We start from the raw sequence: 27,072 nt of genomic DNA on the forward strand, positions 1-27,072 counted from the left end.
CTGTGTCCATGGGATTTTCCAGGCGAGAGTACTGGAGTGGGGTGCCATTGCCTTCTCCACATATACAGACCACTATATACAAAATAGGTAACTAACAGAACCTGCTGACTAACATAGGGACGTCTACTCAGTACTCTGTAATGACCTTTATGTGAAAAGAATCTAGAAACAATGGACACATGTCTATGTATAACTGATTCATTTTGCTTTGTAGCAGAAACTAACACAAATTGTAAATTAAGTCACTCTAATAAAAATAATTTAAAAGTTAGGGTTTTGTTTTACAAAGGTGATGTGTGAAGCAAAATAAGGAAGGTATATTGACTAATTGCATATAGACTGAAAGCAACTCCTTGTGAAAGTTCACAATGGAATTTCAAGTCACTGAAATTTAAAAAGAAATGTATCTTGTTTCGCAGTTTTGATTCCCCAGTGGTGCTCCAGAAGTTCCGAGGTCAAAAATTGTCATTGATAAAATATACCTGACCATATTTTAAAAGCATGCCATTTCCTTCTCTTTGTCTCTTTTCTAACAACGTTCGTGAAAGTCACTCAGCCGTGTCCGACTCTTTGTGACACCGTGGACTATACAGTCTCTGGAACTCTCCAGGCCAGAATACTGGAGTGGGTAACTGTCCCCTTTTCCAGGGATCTTCCCAACCCAGGGATCGAACCCAGGTCTCCTGCATTGCAGGCGGATTCTTCACCAGCTGAGCCACAAGAGAAGCCCAAGAATACTGGAGTGGGTGGCCTCTCCCTTCTCCAGCGGACCTTCCTGACCCAGACATTGAACCAGAGTCTCCTGCACTGCACGTGGATTCTTCACCAGCTGAGCCACCAGGGGAGCCGTCTATGCTTTTAGCATAATCACATGGCAACCTAGTCACAAAATGGCCATTTCCATTTTGGGGGAAACCACAGAGATATCCACTGGGGAAACCTCTTCATAGAAATGTGGACAGTGAGTAAGGCAGATCCATTCAGAATGGGCAGAACTTCTTACAGTGAGTCTTTTACAGAACTATCTAAGTCCATTACTTACAGATCCATACAAACCATTCTTTTAGTTATGGAGAGGAAACGCACAGACCGCTGTTCAGAACACATTTTTTTTCCAGGTTTTAAGGCAATTATTTTGATGATTGCATAATATGCACAAGTGAGCCAATGGGAAGGATGAAGCTTTCACAACTATTTACACAAATCTGTGCAAACCAGTCCTGGCCTTCCTCTTTCCCATCTGCTGTGTCAAACTGTGCTTGTCAGGTTGCTTTTCTGGGGGTTGAAAGCAATGAGAAATGCTGAGTAATTGAAGGAACAGTTCTGGCCTTAGTTGGACCATGAGGGCACACCACATTTAGGGAAGAAAGACGCTTCCAAAATAATTCATCTGGAGCCTCACAGAGGAAGCCACTCAGCCGTCAGGAGGTGTCACTTCTCCGCAGCACTGGCTGTAAATAATTGCTGTTGAGACTTCTCTTACTCCTCCCTTTCTGCTAATTCACTCACAATTCCTAAAGGACTGTTTGCTTTTACTTGGGGAGGTTCCATTCAAGTGACTCTGTGGTAAATTATTTAGAAAAACTGAGAAAATACTTCAAGGTATGTCACCTACAAACTGGCACTCGCCATCCACCACTACAGGGCTTCCCTGATAGCTCAGTGGGTAGAGTCTGCCTGCCGTGCAGGAGACACGAGTCCAATCCCTGGGTCAGGAGCATGCCTAGAGGAGGAAATGGCAACTCACGTCAGTATCCTTGCCTGGAGAATCCCAAGGACAGAAGAGCTTGGTGGGCTACGGTTCACAGGGTCACAAAGAGTTGGACACGACCGAGTGACTAAGCACACACATACACATGCATGGCTACAAGAATTAACTCACGTGCTGCTACAGCTGCTGACCTTCAACAGCCTCTGAAAGGTGTTCCGGACGGAGACTAGGAATGAGGTACTCTGTGCTCTGGAAAACCTGGCAGAACAGACTGAAGATGCTTAGATAATTTCAGGAGATTTCATGAGCTTAGTTCTTGCATCTCCTTGCATCTAGAAAAGCACTGAAATCCTTCACAGTGATGGCTCTTCCTTATGACTAGTGAAAGCCTCATGAGACCAGCAGAAACCTTCTGGAAAAATACGTGCTTGATTGCATGTGCTCCCTCTTTACCAAATCACATGCACAATGACCGTCCCTCCCTGCCTCTTTGGAGCAGTTTCTCAGGGCTATCCGAGATGCTGCCTCCCAGGCTATAGTCCTCATTTTCCTCCAAATGACAGTTAACTCACAGCTCTCACACTGTGCATTTTTTTTTTTCAGTCAACAGTTACGAATACCCTCCCATTTATCAATGGGTTTGGTAGGTTCATATTATTACAGGCCAGGCTCCCTTAGAATGTTGGACACTCACATGCCAGGAAGCTGCCTTCCCTTTCCACTCCTCACATCTTCCTCAAATGCTAACAACGTCACGCGTGCCACTTCGGTCTTTCCTAAGAACAAATTCTGATTTAAAGGCACAATAAAAGCACTGTAGTGAAATAAAGCAAATGGAGAACAGAAGCAAAAATCTAGTTTGGGTGCAACCCTTTCTCAGTGTTTGAAAGCTTTCTCAAACTGGAATTTAAAAATAATGGAGAAATAGCGGTAGAAGGTCCTGAGGCTCAGATGCGTGGGTTGCTCACCAGCTGTGTCCTCTCAGGCGCACAGCTTGACGAGGGTCCTAGACTGCTGGCGCTTGGGCCCATTTGTCTGACTGGCTGGGCCAGGGGCAGGGGAGCAGAGATCTAGGCTGTTTCTAGATCTGGCCCCTGAGTGGTGCAGAGAAAGCCCCTATATTCTCTTGGTCTCAACAGATCGCTGGGTGAGGTGCCAAGCCTCCAGTGGAGGACTGTGAGCTCCAGAGGATGGTGAGGCCTCATGGATGGTAAGGAAGAGGAAGCCTGGGTCCCTGAGTCAGCCTGTGTGAAGCCACCATCCGCCTACCACCTGTCCTTGTGATATGAATGAAACAGGCCTCATACATCTTATTTTATGGACTGTATCAGACCAAGGAGATGTGGAGCTTTTTGTTACAGCCTTTAGCCTGACTGAACTAATGCCACTTCTTGAGATTATCCAGGTGAAGAGCGGGAGGTGCACTGGAGGAAAGCGACTCACTCCTCGGTGCATGACTCGGAGGCGTGCTGACTCTGATCTACCACCCACTGCCCTTTTTCACAGAAGCCTGTTTGGCATTTGGGGTATTTTCCCATATATGAGGCTAATGTTTTGTACCGTAAAGAAAAAAAATGGGTGACTAATAACCTCAAAGGAAAAATGTAAACTGTATAACCTAGAATATAAATATGCTTCGTTAGCACTAGTCAGATTTGGGACTATTTCTGAAAGCTGGCAGAATGCAGGGACACAGATCGGTCACCATATGCTCTGCTTAATCTTCAGGGTGGAAAATATAAGTGGGATTACCACATCACTAAAAGCTTAGCATCGTGCAGATGTTCATCTCGGAATTTTCCTTAATCATTTTCCTCAATGACATGAAAACCAAATCCTTTAAGTCCCAATTCATTTGACAGAAATGCTTCTCCTTAGGCACCTCCACCCTCCTCTAGTTGTCGTTATTAGTGCCTGCTGGCTGTTCAATTCATAATTTCAAGATCTTTCCATTTTCCCCCCTAACTTGGCATCTTGCTTGCTTCATATTCCTGACTCTTTGACTACGGTTAACTAGTCAAAGCTGCTGCTCTTCTGGTGTTGCAGATTTCTGGGTTTGAACAGGAAACCTGTGGAAGCCTCGAATCTCGTGAAAGTGGAGTCCGCCAGCCCTTCCTGCCGAGCGCATTCTGCGCCGCGGTGGAAGCAGGCTGTGTCTGCCATATGCCCTCCTCTCTGCTGTCTTCATCCTTTTAGGGGACTTCGGCGGAAAGCACTGTAAAGATGTTTACCTTGGGATTCTGTAATTTGTTTTTAATCTTAATTTAATTTCCACTAACTCAGCTCATTTACAACAGCTTTAACCAGACCACTCACTGACTCCAAGCCCCGACAGTTGACTCTAGGTTTGGGATGAGAGGAATGCATTCATGGGATTAGTGTGGAGATATGCCACACCCACTCAAGGATGAGCTTTGAAACATGAACAGACCAGCTAGCCCAAACAGTGAAATGTGTACCACAATAAAACATCCAGGGTTATTCCAACAAGTCCTGCAAGGCCGAATTCTTGAACAACAACAAAACCAGAGTAAAGTTATGTTTTTAAGAAGTCCTAACGTATCCACAGGAAAAGTATCTGCAGACTGATGGAGAAATGTGAACAAACTTCAGGGGATTTATGTAAACATATAACTGATCCATTTTGCTGTACAGCAGAAACTAACACAATATTGTAAAGGAATTATACTCCAACAAAAATTAATAAAAATAATCATAAACAAATTCAAAAATTTAAGATATTGCTTCTTTAACCTCCACTCAGTCCCTCTGCCAAACTCTATGAATGTGTGCAAGCCTGTGCGTACACGCAGGAAACACTGAGAATGTCTTATCTGTTGACAAATGTGATATATTTACATACCAAAGAGATTTTTTATTTCAGTTAATAAAAAGGCTTCCAACTTACAAGGATGAAACTGAGTCTGGAAAGAAACTGGAGTACTGTTTTGTACATTTGAATTGATGATGGAATAAGGATTTTACAAGTTTACTCTCAAACATGGAGCAAGTGAAGAATAAAGAACAATGACGTGTATAGCAGACTGAAACACATATACTTGAATGGGAAGAAATTCTCCCAGAGCTGGGCTGTGACCACAGGGCTATTTAATAAATGGGTGGATTCATGAGCAATTCAAAGCACAAACATCAGGGGACAGCCCAAGTCAAACGGCCAGACTACAGTAGTGCTGTTGTCTTTCTTGTGTTCTTGTTAATGACATGTCTTTCCCGAAATACTAAGGTACATTGAGTTTTTAATGAGACATGACAAGTAATAGCATCAGGGTTAAGACGATTAAAGTGAAAGTTATTCTGAAACTTGAAGATAGCTTCTGCTGTAACATACTGGAACTTCAGGATTGCTTCAGAATGCCTGACGTAGAATGGCTCCTTTTAGGAGAATTATGTTCTGATTTGTGGCAGAGTGCTTCAGTGGACAAATGTCCTAGTCTGGGATTCTGAATACCAGAGCCTGACTCGATTTTACCCTGCTTGATCCTTTCACTGAGTTTGTAATCTCAGGCAGCGTTCTACCTGGACACCCAGCTCCTCCACCTGCAAAGCAGAAGCAAAACCCAGACTCTCAGGGGTGACACAAAGAAGGCAAACTAAATGAGACATTGTGAACAAGTTGCCCTGCTCACGAACACATATTTAACAAACATTAGTATTCTTTCCTTGTCAGTAGGTTGTGTGTGTGCTAAGCCGCGTCAGTCGTGTCCGACTCTTTGCGACCCCGAGGACTGTAGCCCTCCAGGCTCCTCTGTCCATGGGATTCTCCAGGCAAGAGCACTGGAGTGGGTTGCCATGGTCTCCTCCGGGGGATATTCCTGACCCAGGGACCGAGCTCCTGTCTCTTATCCCCTGCATTGGCAGGCGGGGTCTTTACCACTAGCTCCACCCGTGAAGCCCTGATGTCAGTAGGTGTGCTGCTAAATAAATTTCATTGACAAGAGAAATTAAAACCGGATCAGAGACAGTTTGATCATTGGATGGAATCTATTGAAGCGTATTTGAAGCTCATGCTTTCATGTGGTTGATGGGAGATTTGTGCAAAGATCATATTCTAACACACTCTGGTCTATAAGAGAGGAATTTTAGTTCTGTGAGTCAATTTCCTGACCCCTTCCTCTTTAAGCCACTTGTAATCTAAAGAAAAACTGAGTTTCATCAGCCGGTACACCAGGTGCTTTCCGGTTCTAACATTCTATTATTTTGTGGATATGGAAACGTGTCTATATACAAAGGAACGAATCAAATTCCAATAAGTATTCATCAAGCACGTACTTTGTGCCAGCAATTTCACAAGGAGAAGGATTCAAAGATGAATAAAATGAAGTTATTGCTCTCAAGGAAGTTATATGTATACAATTGGGCTCTCTACTTACAACTTGGTTGAATTCTTATGATTCATTTTTCAAAAACCCTCATTAAAGCATAACCTACAGAAAAAAGTGCACAAATATAAAGCATTATCACTTGATAAATTATCAGAAAGTTCTGTGATTCAATTTTTACTTATATTTTTGGCATGTGAAGCTCATTTCCCATGGAAACCTCTTTCCTGTCAATGCTCCATTAGCCTACAGTACAGCTGGCGTTCAGGGCTCAGAGAACTGAGGACAGGGCAGGAATTTCTAACTTTGCTTTGCTGGATAAACTGATGCCAAGTTTCAGTTGGACTTTGGGACTGAAAATGTAGTTCTTCATTTCCCTTGTGTACTTGCTGAGGAGCTCATGGACTATACAGTCTATGGGATTCTCCAGGCCAGAATACTGGAGTGAGCAGCCTTTCCCTTCTCCAGGGGATCTTCCCAACCCAGGGACTGAACCCAGGTCTCCTGCATTGAAGGTGGATTCTTTACCAGCTGAGCTGCAAGAGAAGCCCACGAATACTAGAGTGGGTAGCTTCTCTCTTCTCCAGGGGATCTTCCCGATCCAGGAATTGAACTGGGGTCTCCTGCTTTGCAGGCAGATTCTTTACCATCTGAGCTATGATCTTATCCTTAACTAGTCTTCGTGTCTAGTATACGAACTTAACCTATCTCCATGATTGCTGTGGGAATAAAAATGCTAATGTCCATAAAGTGCTTCGCATACGATTTGGTTCATCAGAGCCATGATACCATCCATCAGCAGGATCAGCATAATCTTCAGTTCACAGAGCCTTTCTCAGGAGGGCAGGCCTCTGCTGTCCCCAGTCTAGAGATCGGGGATATGCAGATTGAAGGATGCAGGCTCTGGACTTGACTGAAACAGGCACTGAGAATGCAGTGTGGAATGGAGACCTGAGTCCCTCCTGGTAGGGCAGGGTTGAGAACTCCTGGTGGAGGGAGCCTCAATAGTTTTTCTTTCTCAAAGGACTGCATGCAAGTTGAATTCTGCGGGTGTCGGTGTGCGTGTGTGTACACTTGCAGACCTGATTCCTTTTATTTCAGGCTGAACATCTGCTGTTCCCTGCGGGGTGGAAGTAACCAGGGAGGTAGAGAATGAAAGACCTGGTTTTTCTTGGTCTTGTTTATGGGATGGCAGGTGGCCTTTTCATCCTCTGACTTCCCCAACTCAGCTAACCCCCATCTCCCCACAAGGAGCTTAAAAATCTAACTGCTCACTGTTCAACTTGCAAACACAAGCTGCAATCCCCAGATGCCACTGAAATGTGGCTGAGCTCTTTCCAGGGTATGCCTCATGCTATTTGATTGACAAAAAGCTACACAGGAGAGGATCCAGAGGAGATGAAGCAGGAGCCCACCCAGAGAGGTTTAAAGCTTCTCCTGTGTTCTTTGTTATGAGCTTTTCTCTTTAATATATACCTAATTGGAATTTGGTTTCTAAGAAAATGTTGCTGAGATATGATTGTACAACCCACAGTGATATAATGACCCACAGTTGGCTTCATTTGTCTAACTGCCTCAGACCACCCCCCTCCCCTTTTCTGGGTCTTGTCTCTTATTTCAGCTCTTCAGCCCACGGGGTTGTCATGGAAACCACTGTGGTTCTACCACAGTGCAATCTCTCTGTATCCTTGACCACCCCCTCCCCTTACCACACACACGCACACACACACACACACACACACACACACACACTGATAAAACCAGAGTGGGCACTGGATGTGAGCTGAGTCACTCTATCTTTCCTCAGGAATCTAGAATCAACTAAGAGTCTAGCTTAATCTATTGCTCCCTCGAATTGAGAAGCTGCTATTATCAACACTTACTGCTGTTTGGAGGAGGAAAGAAAGATGGCAAATGCCCTGAAGGAAAGAGGAACAGAGCGAAAGAGAAAAGGAAGAATTGGAGAGGAAATAGAACGAGGAATGGAGTTTGCGGGCCTCACAAGGATCCTGACATCCCGGTGTGCACGTTACAGTGAAGTGAGGTTGCTTAGTTGTGTCCGACTCTGTGACCCCATGGACAGAGGAGCCTACCAGGCAAGGTTTCCAGGCAAGAATACAGGAGAGGGCTGCCATTTCCTTCCCCAGAAACTTCCCCTTTTACAGAGGAGACAGAGCAGCAGGTAAGTCTGGTGTATTTTATTTGATTCTGTCAGAAAACTATAATCCTTACAATAAATCTGACTTTAGTGTTTACTTGAGTTGGAATTTTGGGGTTTTTATTTTTTTAGTCAAAATCAGTGGAAATTCCTTTCTCACAGTTGTGGAGGCTGGGCTGGAGGACTCTGTATCTGGCAGTACCACTTGCTGATTCACACCTGGGTGTCCCTCACCAGGCCCTCACGTGCCAGAGCAGTGGGACAGCTCTCAGGGTCTGTTTCTTAAGGGCACGAATCCCACTCAGGAGGGCTCCATCCTCACGATTCAATCACCCCAAGGCTGCCACCCCCTAATACCATCACACTGAGGGTTAGGGTTCAGCGTATGAACTTGGGGGCACATCACACACAGTCTAGCACTTGACTTCTGCTGTCTTGCTGGCTTGTTTGCTTTCTATAGCTTAGGTTGTTCTTCACACTGGTTTCACTTTTCAGAAACTCAGATCACTTTATTTTTTTTTTTTTGCCACTGATTTACAAACTTTATTGAAATGAAAAATCAAATTGCTGCTCATTTAGTGCCTTACTTAAACAAGTTAACTAAACCAAGAGCAATTTAGTTTGCTTTTAAAACTGCATTTCTGAGTATTGCATTTGCAGGAGGTTTTAAAGAAATAATTAACATCCACCAAAATGCACACATCTTAAGTGAGCAGCTTGATGAATTCCTTCCCTAGGATCCAGCAGTTTCACCCCTACATATTAACTCAAGGAAAAAGGAAAGGATATGTCCACAAAAGGTCATAGATAAGAATGTTTAAAGCAGCCTTATTTGTAACAATCCCAAACTGGGACCAATCCCAAATCCATCAACAAGACAATATATATTCAAATCATATACTGATAAAATGGAATATTTAGCAACGAAAAAGAACTGGTATACTCAACAACATGGAGGTATCTCAGAAACATTAGGTTTAGCAACAGAAGCCACATTCAAAAGAGTGCATACTGAACGGCTTCATCTTCATGACACCAGAATACTGGCAAAACTAATCCTTGTTGAAGGAAATCAGATAGCAGTGGTGGGGAGGCTGATGGAAATTTCCAGGGGAATGGACATATTCTGTTTCTTGGTTCTGGGGCTAAGTTACATGGCTGTTTATGACTGAGTTGCATTTCTATTGCCTACAGTAGATGTCCTCATTCTAAGTTGCCCCCTAATCTACCAAGTTTCTCAGGACAGCCCATTTGCCAATGCTCCACACTAACTCTGTCCTACAATTAAAAAAAATAAAAAATAACCAGTCTGTAGTTTAAGAAGGTGTGATGTAAACTTTCTTAAATAGACAGAGTACCTGAAGAACTATGGAATGAGGTTTGTGACATTCTACAAGAGGCAGTGATCAAGACCATCCTCAAGAAAAAGAAATGCAAAAAGGCAAAATGGTTGTCTGAGGAGGCCTTACAATTAACTGTGAAAAAAAGAGAAGCTAAAGCAAAGGAGAAAAGGAAACATATACCCATTTGAATGCAGAGTTCAAAAGAATAGCAAGGAGAGATAAGAAAGCCTTCCTTAGTGGTCAGTGCAAAGAAATAGAGGAAAATAATAGAATGGGAAAGACTAGAGCTCTCATCAAGAAAATTAGAGATACCAAGGGAACATTTCATGCAAAGATGGGCACAATAAACGACAGAAATGGTATGAACCTAACAGAAGCAGAAGATATTAAGAAGAGGTGGTAAGAATACACAGAAGAACTGAACAAAAAAGATCTTCATGACCCAGACAACCACGATAGTGTGATCACTCACCTAGAGCCAGACATCCTGGAATGCGAAGTCAAGTGGGCCTTAGGAAGCAACACTACAAAGTCAGTGGAGGTGATGGAATTTCAGTTGAGCTATTTCAAATCCTAAAAGATGATGCTGTGAAAGTGTTACACTCAACATGTCAGCAAATTTGGAAACTCAGCAGTGGCCACAGGACTGGAAAAGGTCAGTTTTCATTCCAATCCCAAAGAAAGGCAATGCCAAAGAATGCTCAAACTACCACACAGTTGCACTCGTCTCACACTCCAGCAACATAATGCTCAAAATTCTCCAAGCCAGGCTTCAACAGTACTTGAATCATGAAATTCCTGATGTTCAAGTTGGTTTTAGAAAAGGCAGAGGAACCAGAGATCAAATTGCCAACATCCGCTGGATCATCAAAAAAGTGAGAGAGTTCCAGAAAAACATCTATTTCTTTATTGACTGTGCCAAAGCCTTTGACTGTGTGGATCACAAGACTGTGGAAAATTCTTCAAGAGATAAGAATACCAGACAAACTGACCTGCCTCCTGAGAAATCTGTATGCAAGTCAAGAGGCAACAGCTGCTAAGTCGCTTCAGTCGTGTCCGACTCTGTGCGACCCCATAGACGGCAGCACACCAGGCTCCCCCATCCCTGGGATTCTCCAGGCAAGAACACTAGAGTGGGTTGCCATTTCCTTCTCCAATGGATGAAAGTCAAAAGTGAAAGAGAAGTCGCTCAGTTTTGTCCAACTCTTCGCAACCCCATGGACTGCAGCCCACCAGGCTCCTCCATCCATGGGACTTTCCAGGCAAGAGTACTGGAGTGGGGTGCCATTGCCTTCTCCAATGGAACAACAGGCTGGTTCCAATTTGGGAAAGGAGTACTTCAAGGCTGTATATTGTCACCCTGCTTATTTAACTTCTATGCAGAGTACATCATGAGAAACGCTGGGATGGATGAACACAAGCTGGAATCAAGATTGCCGGGAGAAATATCAATAACCTCAGATATGCAGATGACACCACCCTTATGGCAGAAAGTGAAGAGGAACTAAAGAGCCTCTTGATGAAAGTGAAAGAGGAGACGGAAAAAGTTGGCTTAAAGCTCAACATTCAGAAAATGAAGCTCATGGCATCTGATCCCATCACTTCATAGGAAATAGATGGGGAACCAGTGGAAACAGTGACAGACTTTATTTTGGGGGGCTCCAAAATCACTGCACATGGTGATTGCAGCCATGAAATTAAAAGATGCTTACTGCTTGGAAGAAAAGTTATGACCAACCTTGACAGCATACTAAAAAGCAGAGACATTACTTTGCCGACAAAGATCCATCTAGTCAAGGCTATGGTTTTTCCGGTGGTCATGTATGGATGTGAGAGTTGGACTGTAAAGAAAGCTGAGCGCTGAAGAATTGATGCTTTTGAACTCTGGTGTTGGAGAAGACTCTTGAGAGTTCCTTGGACTGCAAGGAGATCCAGCCAGTCCATCCTAAAGGAAATCAGTCCTGGGTGTCCATTGGAAGGACTGATGCTGAAGCTGAAACTCCAATACTTTGGCCACGTGATGTGAAGAGCCAACTCATTGGAAAAGACCCTGATGCTGGGAAAGGTTGAAGGCAGGAGGAGAAGGGGACGACAGAGGATGAGATGGTTGGGTGGCATCACTGACTCGATGGACAAGAATTTGAGTGAGCTCCAGGAGCTGGTGATGGACAGGGAAGCCTGGCATGCTGCAGTCCACGGGGCTGCAAAGAGTTGGATACAACTAGCGACTGAACTGACCGAACTGATGCTAACCTCTTCCTTTTGCTTTACAGATTTTGGAGGTTATAAAGCCATCAACTCTCTGAGGCTAGAGCCCAAGCAGAAGAAACAGAGCTTCAGGGCTAGAGGGGAGTGTGAACCTAGAGTTCTGGGGAGTCCAGTCCTCCTTAAGATCAACTTTTTATTCCTATTGTGCATTTTCTGTATAAAAGAAAATACTGTGAATGATTTGGTCAAAAACTGTTGGGTGCTACAGGTACAAGACTGACCATAGTGGAGGGCATGAAGCCGTTAGCACAGCAACCACTAAGAAGAGGAGAGGACGCGAGGGTGACCTTGCTGCAGCCCGAGCAAGCAGGGTGGGCCGCCACACGTAAGAAATTCAGCAGCAGCTCCGTTGACTAGTGCCATGAGCCAGACGGCAGTGCCAGGCCCCGAGGACTCGGACTGAGACACCGTCCCTTCCTTCAAGGCACTGTGCTTGCCACACCTTCATTTTTTCTTTTGGACGTTATGAAAGTATGATGACACATTTATAGGAGACTTGGAAAATAAAACAAAGTTATATACAGTTCCACTATATATTACAGTTATTTTTTAAGTAGACAAATTAAGATTTTTAGTTGGAGTTTCAATATCAAAGTGTCAAAAACTAATAGAATGAATAAACAGAAAAGTAAAAGGCTGCAGTAGGCCTGAAAGGCACTATGAACCAATTCAACATAATTAAGATTTATACAATTTTCACACAATAGCAGGGTACAAATTCTATTCACGTTCCCATAGACTATAAACCAGGAGATACTGGAACATATCCAGGGACATAAAACAAGGTGCAAAAATTTCATGGTCCAAAGGTATTGAAATCATGCAGTCTGTTCTCTTATCACTGTGGAATCATGTTAGAAATCAACAACTAAAGATAATTTAAAATAACCCACATATTTTGAAGTGCAGTCTCTTTACCAAAAGAGAGCTTAGACTTAGCCATTGACAGTCTCAATCAAGTTAAAAGACTGAGGAAACATGGAGGGTGATTGCAAAGAAGAAAGCATTTAAATGAGAAATTAATATCAAAGACACTTAAAAAGCCCCAAACTCCATGTATTTGGAAATTAAATTTCCACTTTTAAATGACAACTGTATATCTAAGAAGCCATAATAAGGAAAATTAGAAAATACTTTTAACAGAATAAAAATGAAAAGAGAATTTATCAGAATTTGTTGCATACAGCTAATGTTGCTCAATGCAACTAAATACAAAGAGTTTGCCACACCTTCTGAATTCACTGGAAAACACTTGTGTGTTTTAGAAAGTAAAATACACACAGGACACACATAAAATTTCCAGACCATTATGTGCTGAGCTTTCCCCAGCATATCTGACGCTGTCGCAAGCATCATAAAAATGTAGGGCGGGTACCTGTTCACCGCAAGACACTTCCAGGAAGGGTTTTGCTCCCTAAGGGACGAAATACACAACCTTCTTGTTCAGACTGGGATGACAAGAAACGCTGACATGGTAAAATGCCATGTGAGTCCTTCAGTGTGCAATTTTCTAACAACAATGATCTCAGAAAGGTGTGGAATTAATTATGTTCTCTTATTACATGAGACTGCGCTGGCAGTCCACCTACACACAGGCTACCCTTGGAGAGCTAAGCATGTGGGCTGCCAGATATGATTTTTAAAATTATTACTATTCAGTAAATCATTTTCAAGAAAATTGCTTCCAAGCAGCCCCATCTTATTTCAGGCTAAATTTAAACTAAGTCCCTCCTTTGGAAATAACTCTCTTTTCAGTTTAATCTTGAAATAAATTGTAATATAGGAAGCCTGAGATATTGGCAAATCACAGACTTCACTTGAGACCCATTCAGGCTTGTCTTTTATCTCAGGGAAAATGTAAGGAGTTGAACCTCATGGATAGAGTACAGCTTAATTACAGAAGAGACTGTCTAGTGCCAGGAGATCCAAGTGGGCACAACTCAGTGCCCAGGAATTGGAGGCTTTTCCCAAGGATATTTGCATCTGAGATAGGGCTGCCTTCTGAAAACATAAAACTCAAAATAAAGATTCACCTTTGCATATTAAAGACATGGGTCCATACCCAAATAGAAATATAAAGTCATATTCTGGTGTCATTGAGGCTAATTCTGATTAAGAAATATGGGGAATGCTTGGCCATCATATATATTACAGACTGTATGCCTCAGTTTACCACTAAGGGCAACAGATGTGCATTGCATTCTGATCAGATGTTTTATAACCACGGATGAGGTGCTCTACTAACTCGAGTTCTCCACACGCTCGTCTCATGTGAAGAATCAGTGGCCTCATGCTCTGGGCAATAAAAGTGAGGTGTTCAACAGTTACGAATGATTTTACGTTTAACAGTATTGATTCTCTACTGAAGGTATTAGTGTTGTCAGAGTTAATCTGTTTCTACAGGAAATGTGTGTGTTAGCTTAGATTTGAAGACAGATTTTTTTTTTCATCTTAATACAACCTAGCATACCAGACCACCGGGAGGAATTACACCACCTATGCAGCAAGAGGTTTCCTCCCCCATCACTTTTTTTTTCCTATTATTCTACACCTTTTGAAAACCTCTTGTCTTGAACTTAGGGGAAGTGAAAAAAATCTGTTTTGCAATTTAGCAGTTCTTTCAAATCCTACTGCTGGTACTGTCTTTGATTTTGTTACTTCCAAGATACGTAATTCTAAATTTCCATATCTTCATTTACTGGCTATAACAGGCTGCTGTCTTCAGGAATTTATTCATTTTATCGGTTCATTTCACATAGGTTCCAGGTCTGAAACTAAATATCTGACAATTACTCATTCAGGTCTTAAATATATATTAAATGTTGATTCTGCATTATGCTCTGATTTAGGCACTGAAGACATAATTGGAACAAGACAAAGCCTTCATAGACATTCTGGCTGGGGAAACTGACAGTGAACAATAAAATATACATATCAGTTAACAGATCTTGTTAAAGGCTTTGAAAAAGATAAATAAAGTGAAGTGACAGGATAACTGGGAGAGGCCAGCTCCAGGGCAGACGGTCAGGTGAGGGCAGAGGAGCGACTGTGTATAAAGGAGAAACAGTCGCGCAAAGGCCCTGAGGCACGAGAGGCACTGGAAACCCGGGCACGCAAGGAAAGAGAGCAAGCCAGTCTGTTGCAGTGCAACGCTGGACACGAGATGACATCGGACATGGGGATTCCCTGGCGGCTCAGTGGCAAGGAGCCTACCTGGCAGGCAGGAGACACGGGTTTGATCCCTGATCTGGGAAGACCCCATGCGCCACGGAGCCACCACGCCTGTATCGCAGCAACTACTGAGGCTGTGCCCCAGGGCTCAGCGCCCGCGCACCCTAGCCTGTGCTCTGCAACAAGAGAAGCGGCCATGAGAACGTGTCCACTACTGGAGTGTAGCCCTGCTCCCCGCAGCTACAGAAAAGCCTGGACAGAGACAGAGACCCAGCACCTCCAGAAATGAAACAAATAAAAATTGTAAAAAGCACAGATGTAATGCTGGACACAGGAGGGCATCAGGTGCAGCAGACGAGTGTGAAAGAGGCGGGAGTCGGAAGGCAGAGAGAGTCTCGAAAGTCACGGTAAGAAGTCTGGATTTCACTAACAGTTTGTGAGGGCCCACTGAAATACTTTAAGCAACTGAATGACATGATCCAGTTTATATTTTGAAAGGGTTTCTCCCACAGACTTGAGGAAAGAGGCTGGTAAGGGTTTAAGAGTAGAGATAAGGACAAGGGCAAGGAGTCTACACAGGGGATGCACCCACATTCTACAACGCCACTTCTTCAAGATACAGAAAAAAATTCCACATGCATTTAGGATAAAAACTCTACAAAAAATAGACACATTAGGGAATGTGAGCTTCCCAGGTGGCGCTAGTGGTAAAGAACCCACCTGCCAATGTAGGAGACGTAAGAAATGTGAGTTCCATCCCTGGGTTGGGAAGAAACCCTGGAGGAGGGCAGGGTACCCCACTCCACTATCCTTGCCTGGAGGATTGCATGGACAAAGGAGCCTGGTGGGCTACAGTCCATGGGGTTGCAAAGAGTCACACAACTGAAGCGACTTAGCAGGCACAAACCCTCCACATCACAACGTCCATATGTGACAAATCCACAGCTTACACCACACGCTGGTGAAAAGCTGAAAGGTCTCCTTCTAAACTAAAGGACAAGACAAGAACACCCACTCTCATCTCTTTTATTTAACATAGTATTGGAAGTCCTAGCTATGGCAATCAGATAAGAAAAGTCATCCAAATTAAAGAAGAAGTATCAGTTCAGTTCAGTTCAGTCACTAAGTCGTGTCCGACTCTTTGCGACCCCATGAATCGCAGCACACCAGTCCTCCCTGTCCATCACCAGCTCCCGGAGTTCACTCAGACTCACGTCCATCGAGTCGGTGATGCCACCCAGCCATCTCATCCTCTGTCATCCCCTTCTTCTCCTGCCCCCAATCCCTCCCAGCATCAGAGTCTTTTCCAATGAGTCAATTCTTCACATGAGGTGGCCAAAGTACTGGAGCTTCAGCTTTAGCATCATTCCTTCCAAAGAAATCCTAGGGCTGATCTTCAGAATGGACTGGTTGGATCTCCTTGCAGTCCAAGGGACACTCAAGAGTCTTCTCCAACACCACAGTTCAAAAGCATTAATTCTTCGGCGTTCAGCCTTCTTCACAGTCCACCTCTCACATCCATACATCACCACAGGAAAAACCATAGCCTTGACAAGACGGACCTTAGTTGGTAAAGTAATTTCTCCGCTTTAGAATATGCTGTCTAGGTTGGTCGTAACTTTTCTTCCAAGGAGTAAGTGTCTTTTAATTTCATGGCTGCAATCACCATCTGCAGTGATTTTGGAGCCCAAAAAAATAAAGTCTGACACTGTTTCCACTGTTTCCCCATCTATTTCCCATGAAGTGATGAGACCGGATGCCATGATCTTCATTTTCTGAATGTTGAGCTTTAAGCCAACTTTTTCTGTCTCCTCTTTCACTTTCCTCAAGAGGCTTTTTAGCTCCTCTTCACTTTCTGCCATAAGGGTGGTGTCATCTGCATATCTGAGGTGATTGATATTTCTCCCGGCAATCTTGATTCCAGCTTGTGTTTCTTCCAGTCCAGCGTTTCTCATGATGTACTCTGCTTAGAAGTTCAATAAGCAGGGTGACAATATACAGCCTTGACAGACTACTTTTCCTATTTGGAACCAGTCTGTTGTTCCATGTCCAGTTCTAACTGTTGCTTCCTGACCTGCATACAGATTTCTCAAGAGGCAGGTCAGGTGGTCTGGTATTCTCATCTCTTTCAGAATTTTCCACAGTTTCTTGTGATCCACACAGTCAAAGGCTTTGGCATAGTCAATAAAGCAGAAATAGATGTTTTTCTGGAACTCCCTTGCTTTTTCCATGATCCAGTGGATGTTGGCAATTTAATCTCTGGTTCCTCTCCCTTTTCTAAAACCAGCTTGAACATCAGGGAGTTCATGGTTCAGGTATTGCTGCTGCACAAGCACAGGAGGGCCTAGAGGAGCTATCCCAAATTGAAGGCCAGGAACGGTGGTGGTAAGGAGATACCCCTGGTCCAAGGTAAGGAACAGCGGCTGTGCTTTGCTGGAGCAGCCGTGAAGAGATACCTCATGCCAAGGTAAGAGAAACCCAAGTAAGATGGTAAGTGTTGCAAGAGGGCATCAGAGGGCAGACACACTGAAACCATACTCAGAGAAAACTAGTCAATCTAATCACACTAGGACCACAGCCTTGTCTAACTCAGTGAAACCAAGCCATGCCTGCGGGGCAACCCAAGACAGGTGGGTCATGGTGGAGAGGCCTGACAGAATGTGGTCCACTGGAGAAGGGAATGGCAAGCCACTTCAGTACTCCATGAACAGTAGGAAAAGAAGAATTATAACTGTCACCATTTCTAGGTAGCATGTACTATATATAGAACTGTCCCCCCCACCAAAAGCTGTTAGAACTAATAAATAAGTAAAGTAGCAAGATACAAAATTAATATACAGAAATCTAATGCATTTCTATACACTAATAACAAACTATCAGAAAGAGAAATAAAGAAAACAATCCCATTTATACCTGCAACAAAGAAAGCAAAATACTTAGGGATAAATTTAACCAAGGAGGTAAAAGACTTGTGTTCTGAAAACTGCAAGACATTGAGGAAAGAAAGATGACATGAACAAGTGGAAAATTATATTGTGCTCAAGGATTGATGGGGGCCTACCTGGCAGCTCAGTGGTAAAGAATCCACCTACCCGTGCAGGAGACACAGGCTTGATCCCTGGGTTGGGAAGGTCCCCTGGAGAAGGAAATGGCAACTCACTCCAGTATTCTTGCCTGGAAGATCTCTGACAGAGGAGCCTGGTGGGCTACAGTCCATGGGGTTGCAAAACATCAGACATGACTTAGCAACCAAAGAACACCAACAACATGGACTGGAAGAATCAATATCATTAAAATGGTCACACTACATAAAGCAATCTGCAGATTCAATGCAATCCCTATCAGAATATCAATGACATGTTCCACAAAACTAGAATAAAAACATCCTAAATTTTTTTTGGAACCAGAAAAAGTCTCAAATAACCAAAGCAATTTTGAGAAAGAGGAACAAAGCTGAAGATAATCATGCTCCCAGACCTGAAATTATACCACAGACCTAGAAATCAAAGAGCAGGGTACTGGCATGGAAGCAGACATAAGGCTCAATGGAACAGAATGGAGAGCCAGAGGTCAGCCCACACTTATATGGTCAATTAATCTATGACAAAGGAGGGAGGATCATTCAACAGGGAAAAGGTCTCCTCAAAAAACGGTATTGGGCCAAGTGGACAGCTACAAGCAAAATAATGAAATTGGATCATTTTTTTATACCTTATACAAGAATGGATGAAAGATTTACACGTAGGACCTGAAACTCTTGGGAGGAAACAGGCAGGAGCTTCTTTGACAATGATCTTTAGTTCAGTTCAGTTCAGTCGCTCAGTCGTGTCTGACTCTTTGCGACCCCATGAATCACAGCACGCCAGGCCTCCCTGTCCATCACCATCTCCCGGAGTTCACTCAGACTCATGTCCATCGAGTCTGTGATGCCATCCAGCCATCTCATCCACGGTCGTCCCCTTCTCCTCCCATGAGGTGTCCAAAGTACTGGAGCTTCAGCTTTAGCATCATTCCTTCCAAAGAAATCCCAGGGTTGATCTCCTTCAGAATGGATTGGTTGAATCTCCTTGCAGTCCAAGGGACTCTCAAGAGTCTTCTGCAGACCACAGTTCAAAAGCATCAATTCTTCGGCATTCAGCCTTCTTCACAGTCCAACTCTCACATCCATACATGACCACAGGAAAAACCATAGCCTTGACTAGACGGACTTTAGTCAGCAAAGTAATGTCTCTGCTTTTGAATATGCTATCTAGGTTGGTCATAACTTTTCTTCCAAGGAGTAAGCGTCTTTTAGTTTCATGGCTGCAGGCACCATCTGCAGTGTTCTTTTCGGATGTGTCTCTTCAGGCAAAGGAAACAAAAGTGAAAGTAAACGAATGGGGCCACACCGTACTGAGAAGCTCTCACGTGGGGAGGAGACCATCACCAAAACCGAAAGGCAAGCACTGAACGGGAGAAGGCGTTTGTAAATTATATATCCCAGAAAGGGTTGACACAAAAACATAGAAAACTCATATAACTCAATATCAAACCCCCAAACATCCCAATCAAAAAATGGGTGGAAGACCTAACACAGTTTTCCAAAGAAGGCATGCAGAAGGCCAACAGGCACCTGGAAAGACGCTCAGGTAACTGTCGCTGGGGAGATGAGCTACCAGCTCACCCCTGTAAGAATGCGGATCACAAAAGAAGACAATAAGGGACAGGTGTTGGCGAGGCTGTGGCGAAGAGGGAGCCCTCAGGTGCTGTTGGCAGAAATTAAATGTAAATATGGCCACTAAAGAAAACAGTGTGGAAGCGCCTCAGAAAACATAGGATAGAAATACACGTGTGTGCTCAGCTGTGCATGATCCAACAATTCCGAGTATTTATCTGAAGAAAATGAAAACACTGATACGGAAGAATACACGCACCCCTGTAATCACTGCGGCGCTGCTTACTACAGCCGAGACACAGAAGCAGCCTAGGTGTCCACCGATATGTGCATGGATGGAGAAGGTGTGGCACGCTGCGCGGCAGAGCATTACTCAGCCAGAAAAATGATGAAACCCTAGCACTTGCAGCAGCGTGGGTGAACCTGGAGAGTATTTCGCTATGTGAAATAAGTCAGGCAGGAAAACACGCTCCGTTGGGTTCACTTACAGGTAGAATCTAAAAGACAAAACAAAAAACAAATCGGAATAAAACAGAAACACACCGGTGGTTGTCAGAGGGGAGAAGGTTTGGGTTTGGGTGGGGAATAAAGTAGGTGAGAGGGGTTGAGAGGCAAACACTTCCAGCTACGTGAAAAACAAAACAAAACAGAACAGAACCAAACTTCTGGCCACAAAATAAATAAGTCACAGGGATATATCATTACACTTATGGACATACAGCCAATAATGTTGTAACGACTTTGTATGGTGCTGGATGGTTTATTGTGGTGATCATTTTGCAGGATCTAAAAATATTGAATCACTATGTTGAACATCTTTATTGTTTGTTAATTATAACTCAATTTAGAGAAAAAGAATAGATGCAGGGAGCACAATTCCATCACTTTTCGCTGGTCACGGTCAGGGAGAAGCGTTTCAGCGTGTAACTCCCCTCCTATACACCGCCTACAGGCGGGTGAGAGCAGGCCGACTCTTCGTTAGTGTGAAACTTTTATATTTAATTATGTTTAACAAACAGGCGTGGCCATGCTGGGAAGCGTCCCATCGATTGTGTCTGTTCAGGTGCTTGTTTCACTCAGGAGTCGAGATTATGGCGCCTGTGGTTCTGTAGCTACACTGTTGGTACCTGGTGCTTGCGTGTAGAGTGTACTGCCCAGGGGGCTGGAGTATTGTGATGAATCAGCCCACCATAAACTACCCACGTAGCATCGGAGACATCAAAAGAGAAGAACTGCTAAAGGTGCGTGCGCCTCAAGGCTTCCTTGTCTCTGTTCAGGAAACTTCGGGGTAAAAACCCCTCGTGCTGTCGTGACCTTCCAGGACCTTCACAGAGGCCACTGAGCCTTGGGATCCCAGGGAACTCTCTCTCCTGTTACTAGAGAGAGGGGAAGACTGGAGGAGGAGACTTTATTTTTTATGCTGATCAGATTATATGAAATAATGGAAAACTGAGGGGAAACGTGGAGTAACCAACACACTTCAAATGTAATAAGCTTCCCATCAAAGAAATGGTCAGAAGACCTAATTAAACATGTCTCCAAAGAAGACGCGCCAATGGCCAATGGGCACACAAAAAGAGGCTCAATATCGCTGATTATTAGAGAAATGCAAATCAAAACTACAGTGAGGTATCATCTCACAACAATCAGAACGACCATCACAAAAAAACTGCAATAAATAAGTGGTAAAGAGGGTGTGGAGAAAAGGGAGCCCTCCCACACTGCTGGTGCGGCCGAGACTTGGTGCAGCCACGACAGAGAAGGGAAGGAAGGCTCCTTAAAAACTAAACATACAGTCACCATAAGACCCAGCAGCCCCGCTCCCTGGCATGTGTCTGGAAAAGACGAAAACTCTAATTCAAAAAGATACATCCACCTCAGTGTGGACGCACTATTTACAATGGCCAAGATTTGGGAGCGACCTAAATGTCCATCAACAGATGAATTAAGGAAAAAGACATGGCCCATATAAACAATGGAATCTCAGCCATAAAAATGAGTAAAGTGACGCCATTCACAGCAACATGGATGAGCCTGGAGGTTATCATACAACATTGCTTACGTGTGCAAGCTAAAAGAATGAGTGTGTTTACAAAACAGAGACACACACAGAGACGGAAGCCACACTCGGGCAGCCACGGGGAAGGTGGGGAAGGGGAAGTCAGGAGCCTGGGATCAACACACACACTGTCCCAGACATAAAGTCAACCAACAGCAAGGGCCTGCTGCAGAACCAGGCAGCCATGCTCAGTGTCACCTGGCGCCCTACGCTGGAAGAGAACCCGGAAAAGAACACGTGCGTGTGTAGGACTGAGTCACAGCTACGCTGGGATTGCCGTACATCTGAAACACGTGAGTCAGCTGTACTTCAATTACTGCTCCTGCTAAGTCGATTCAGGCTTGTCCGACTCTGTGCGACCCCAGAGACGGCAGCCCACCAGGCTCCCCCGTCCCTGGGATTCTCCAGACAAGAACACTGGAGCGGGTTGCCATTCCTTCTCTCATGCGTGAAAGTGAAAAGTGAAAGTGAAGCCGCTCAGTCGTGTCCAACTCCTAGTGACCCCATGGACTGTGCAGCCCACCAGGCTCCTCTGCCCGTGGGATTTTCCAGGCAAGAGTACTGGAGTTGGTCACCAGTGCCTTCTCCAATACTTCAATTAAAAAATGGCAAACAATTTCAGGACCTCCCTGGCAATCCAGTGGTTAGGAATCCATGCTTCCACTGCAGGGGGCATAGGTTTGACTCTGGTTGGAGAACTAAGATCCCTGCATGCCATGCGGCGCAGTCAAAAAAACTAAAAAAAAAAAGAGTTTCATCGAGTAGCCCTGGTAAGTAAAACAGGTCTTGCCGTTGTTGCTCCACAGCCACACCAGCAGGTCAGAGGCCATCGTGTTCACACCCAGAAGGTATCTACATGCAACCATGGCAATATCTGGTCTTCCGTGCGTTACCACTACTAATTTTGGAAAACTTATTTTAGATACTCTTCAGTCATTATTTATCTCAAAATTCTAATGTTGAGGCAAACTAAACTTCACAGCCAACAACAAATGAGTCTGTGCTAAACTCACGTTTATAGGGTTTACCATGAGAAGCTGTGAAGCAGATTTCTCATAATCTCCACAGACAGAAATAGCTGAATTTGTCTATGTCATTATTGGGGTCATCAGGAGATATAAATAAGGGCAAACATATGAAATACACTGAGTGCATAAAGTGAGTGATTAGCATGAGGTCAGAAAGTCCTAGCTTGCCTTTTCACAAACTCAGAACGTATTTTATGCATTTTAATTGGATGAGCTGTTACTCTAAAGTTACACAATTTATCAGAGTTCTAGACTCATAACTCACTGTGATGTGCATACCTTTTGACTATCTCTTAAAACGCTTTCTTTGTTTTTATTTCAAAGCAGGTTGATGATTAGTCTACTCTTGATCCAAATATTCTGGTAATGCTGTCACTGGAGAGTTATAAGCACTTGTGAGAGACGGTACATCCAGAAGGCAAGATCAGAAAGACACAAACCAATCAAAGCGAGAGTTAAGTCGTATCAGACACTGTCGGGAGTCTGGGGATGGAGGCAGAGCATGAAGATAGGAGAGGAGGGGAGAGCAGCAGCAAAGGGGGCTGACGGCGTGGCAGAGGGGCCACAGGAGCTTTAAGAGCAAGGATAGAGTGAAGTCAAACCTACACCGTTGGCATTTCTGTTATGCAAATGCTCCCCCTTCTAGGATCCCTAGACCAAACTTTCACAAAGGATTCAACCCACCGGAAACTCTGTGTGATTGGCTATGTTTGCTTGTGTGGGTGTGGAGATTAAGGAGAGGGGCTGGGTCCACCTTGGTCTCACACCAGAGCTGTTGCAGCCATCATCATAGGCAATCATCAGAATGGAAGCCCCCCATCCCGCCAGAGTCACAGTATCCTTAGAAATGGCTCAAGGTTCTGCACATACGCATCAACGGGAAAGAGACAGAGGGAGGGGATAAACGTATACCTACGGCAGAAACTAATACGATGCTGTAAAGCAACTATACCCCGATTTAAAAAATAGCACAAGGCTATTTTTAGTCTATTAGGCTATTTTTAGACTATTTTTAATCTCCCCAGGATTATAAAATTATTGGTAAGTGTGGTCCAAATTTACCTAGCCTTTAAAAGGCATAGCAACCCAGGATCTTGGAGGTTTTCTCACTCAGTCACGTGGGACTCTTTGCGACTCCACGGACTGTAGCCCACCAGGCTCCTCTTCCATGAGGTCCCCCAGGCAGGAACACTGGAGCGGGCTGCCATGCCCTCCTCCAGGGGGTCTTCCCAACCCAGGGACGGAACCCACGTCTCCTGCACTGCAGATGGGCTCCTGAATTGCAGGTGGATTCTTTACCAATTGAGCTACCGAATCCTAGTGTAAATGTAAATTTTGAGCGATACAAGATGAGGAACCATGAAAAAAAGAGATTTCAGAGCTCCTGTTCCCTTTTGCCCTTAAAAATGTAGCTCAGAGGGGGTCCTCCGTATAGAAGCATAAGTTTTTGTTTCAGCCATAGTGAAGTACCTAATATCGAACTAAAAATGATTATAAAGCTTGACAAAACACACAAAATAACTGTTTAAAAGCAATGGAGAACAACCAACTCAGGTCAGACTTGAAGGGCTATGACCCCTGAGAAAATGGAAGCCCATAAGTATGTAGGCCACAGTCCACTCTGGGGAGCCTTTCCCTTCTCCAGGGGAACTTCCCACCCCAGGGATCGAACGCAGGTCTCCCGCACTGCAGGCGGATTCTCTATCAGCCAGGCACCAGGGAAGCCCCGAGGGTCACGTTTAGTTAGGTGTTTTTCTGAGGGACTCTGTTGCCTCACTGTGGGGCGGCAGAGAGTAGGCGAGAGAGGAGCAGTCTTCCTGGAGGAGAGCAATCCCCGTGTCCCCAAACTCCCGGGATCTGAGGAGGGAATCCCAGGGAGGAGACCCCCTCCCGTGCTGGCCCCCAGGGGTCAGCCAGCTCCTCACTTAGGGGCACGGGGCAGTCTCCAAGGAGCCCGGGGATTCGGTTCCCTCATGATGCTTGGGGAGGCGCAGACTGCAGGAAAGGCGTGTCAAACAGGAGGAGCTTTGGTCAACACCTAGGGATTTTAGCAGAGATTCCGAAACATGTCTTAGGGGTGAGAGCTGTACTACCAGGGTCGGGGCAAAACTGAAGCAGATCAACCTCACAAAGCCTAGGAGGAACTATAGACAGGGTGAAGGTGGTTTGTTGAGTGTTCTCTCTGCCTGTCCCAGGAAGACATGACCCTGTCAGAAGGAAAATAATACAAGTGCTTTTTTCAAGGGTGGCTCAGATGGTAAGGAGTCTGCCTGCAGCATGAGAGACCTGGCTTTGATTCCTGGGTCAGGAAGATCCCCCGGAGAAGAAAATGGCAACCCACTCCAGTATTCTTGCCTGGAAAATGCCATGGATGGAGGAAGGAGCCTGGTGGGCTACAGTCCATGGGATTGCAAAGAATCGGACATGACTAAGCGACTTTACTTTTTTCATAAACAATATCTACAGTGAAGCAAAGTCGTGATATCTGTTTGAAAAATAGTAGGGGAAGGAAAGTGACCTCAAAAGAAAAAAACAAAACCCCAAAAGAAATAACAGATAAAGAAAACAGTCTCATTGGCTATTCAGACACTGGAGGCTTAAAATCACTGTGATGAATGTTTCAGCAAAGACAAAAAGAGGATTAAAAAATGGATTAAAGGTACGACTCTTTAAAAGTAATTGAATGAAACAAAACTGGGGGTTGAGAGCCAATATTTTCCATTTGTCCATGTTGAGGATGCGTTGGCTATTTCTTTGCTAGTGGTAAAGAACCTGACTGCCAACGCCGGAGACATGGGGTTCAATCCCTGGGTCAGGAAGATCCCCTGGAAGGGGATATATATGCCTGGGTTGCCATATAACCCATGGCAACCCATTCCAGTATTCTTGCCTGGAAATTTCCATGGACAGAGGAGCCTGTGTGTGTCATCACACACACATTACTTACCCATTCTGCATCTGTTTTCTGTCCTGTAAAACCTGACTGACACTTAGCTTCACCAGTGGCTTTCAGCACTAAATAAAACGCTTTACACCGACAGAGTCCTTAACACAAAAAGTTTTGAAATAAATATTTGCACCTCCTTTGCTGTTTGCCACCATCCATGCAGAGATGCACGCATTCAAAACTGGTAACCCTGAACTTCAGAAGGGGCCATCATCTATGTTCTGTCATTCGATGTCCTCAACCAAGAGGAAGTCATACCACTTGGATTCCTTCTTAACCGACAATTTGGAGAATGCTGATGACGATGTCCCCACAATATGGGTTAGTCAAAACAAGAACCTTGCTTCTCAAACCCTTAGGGAAAAAATCGAGAATAGCAAGTTTCTGGGGCAGAGCTCAAGGCAGCAGATGAAGGCATGCACACTCTGGCCTGCCTCCCGACAATCATTCCTATTAAGTCATTTGTCTCTCTGACACATTTAATGAAGTCATGTTCACAAGCAGCTTAATCACCGGACACAGTTTGGTACGTATTTTGACAGGAAAGCTGTTTGTATAAACTGAAACGTGTAGCAAATATATGATTTCATAAAATGTTCACTGTGCTTCCAGGGTGACAATCTTTGGTTTGAATCCTTTCATACCTACTTACTCATTTTAAGATAGACTGTTGTGAGTCATGGTTAACAAATAAAAAGATATTCTTAAGTAAAATGCATGTCAAGCCAGTGGGGTAGGGAATACACACGCACGTAGGACACTCTGAACCATATACCCTATCCGGAAATCTTTAAGTTCGGGAGAAATCACAAACTAAATCACTAGCTAAATATTATATGCCCCTGACATTCCTCCTGGCTATAAGCAAATGAAAGTAAACAAGAAAAAAGTTAAGGGAACTCCTCCATAAATCGTACTTTTCTAAAATATTGATAACATGCTCCCGGTTTGACTCCTGCTAATTACCTAATTGCTCAATTAGTGACTGAGCAGTCCCATCTTATCTGCTCAGAGACTTTTTGAAGTGAGGTCAGGACGTGTTCTTTGCTGTTATAAATGATCTCCAGGCCCCATGTGTTTGGATCTCAGCAGTAATTAGAAGGGAGACTTACATCACTCTCATGACCTTCCCGAAGGTTGTATGTGAGGTCATGCTGAATGTCTTCCACAAATTTGTGAGCATATTCTGGGTACAGGTCCAGCACTTCAAAGAGCCCTTTGAGGATGATACACTGGAGATCGCAGTAGGTTAGCGCCTTCACATCCGCGTTGGTCTTGATCACTTGGTCCTTAATTGATAGATTGGCTCCAATTAAATCCCCTTTCCCTTGAAACAGTGAGAAAAGAGACACGTTGCTTGAAAGACGTCATTTGATTTACAGGCTTCATTTCT

The 27,072-nt window shown here is 44.2% G+C and overlaps 1 protein-coding gene across 1 annotated transcript in view; it reads right to left on the bottom strand.

Annotated features, from left to right (window-relative positions):
- Positions 1-27,072, bottom strand: part of KCNH8 (potassium voltage-gated channel subfamily H member 8) — a 476,728-nt gene that overhangs the window by 65,201 nt on the left and 384,455 nt on the right. Inside the window, exon 11 of the mRNA XM_040263440.1 lies at positions 26,792-27,006. Coding sequence (XP_040119374.1) covers positions 26,792-27,006 — 215 coding nt within the window. The remainder of the gene's footprint in view (positions 1-26,791; positions 27,007-27,072) is intronic.

This window comes from Oryx dammah, unplaced genomic scaffold (assembly GCF_014754425.2).
Source record: "Oryx dammah isolate SB20612 unplaced genomic scaffold, SCBI_Odam_1.1 HiC_scaffold_2, whole genome shotgun sequence".
In the NCBI taxonomy this organism is placed as follows: Eukaryota; Metazoa; Chordata; class Mammalia; order Artiodactyla; family Bovidae; genus Oryx; species Oryx dammah.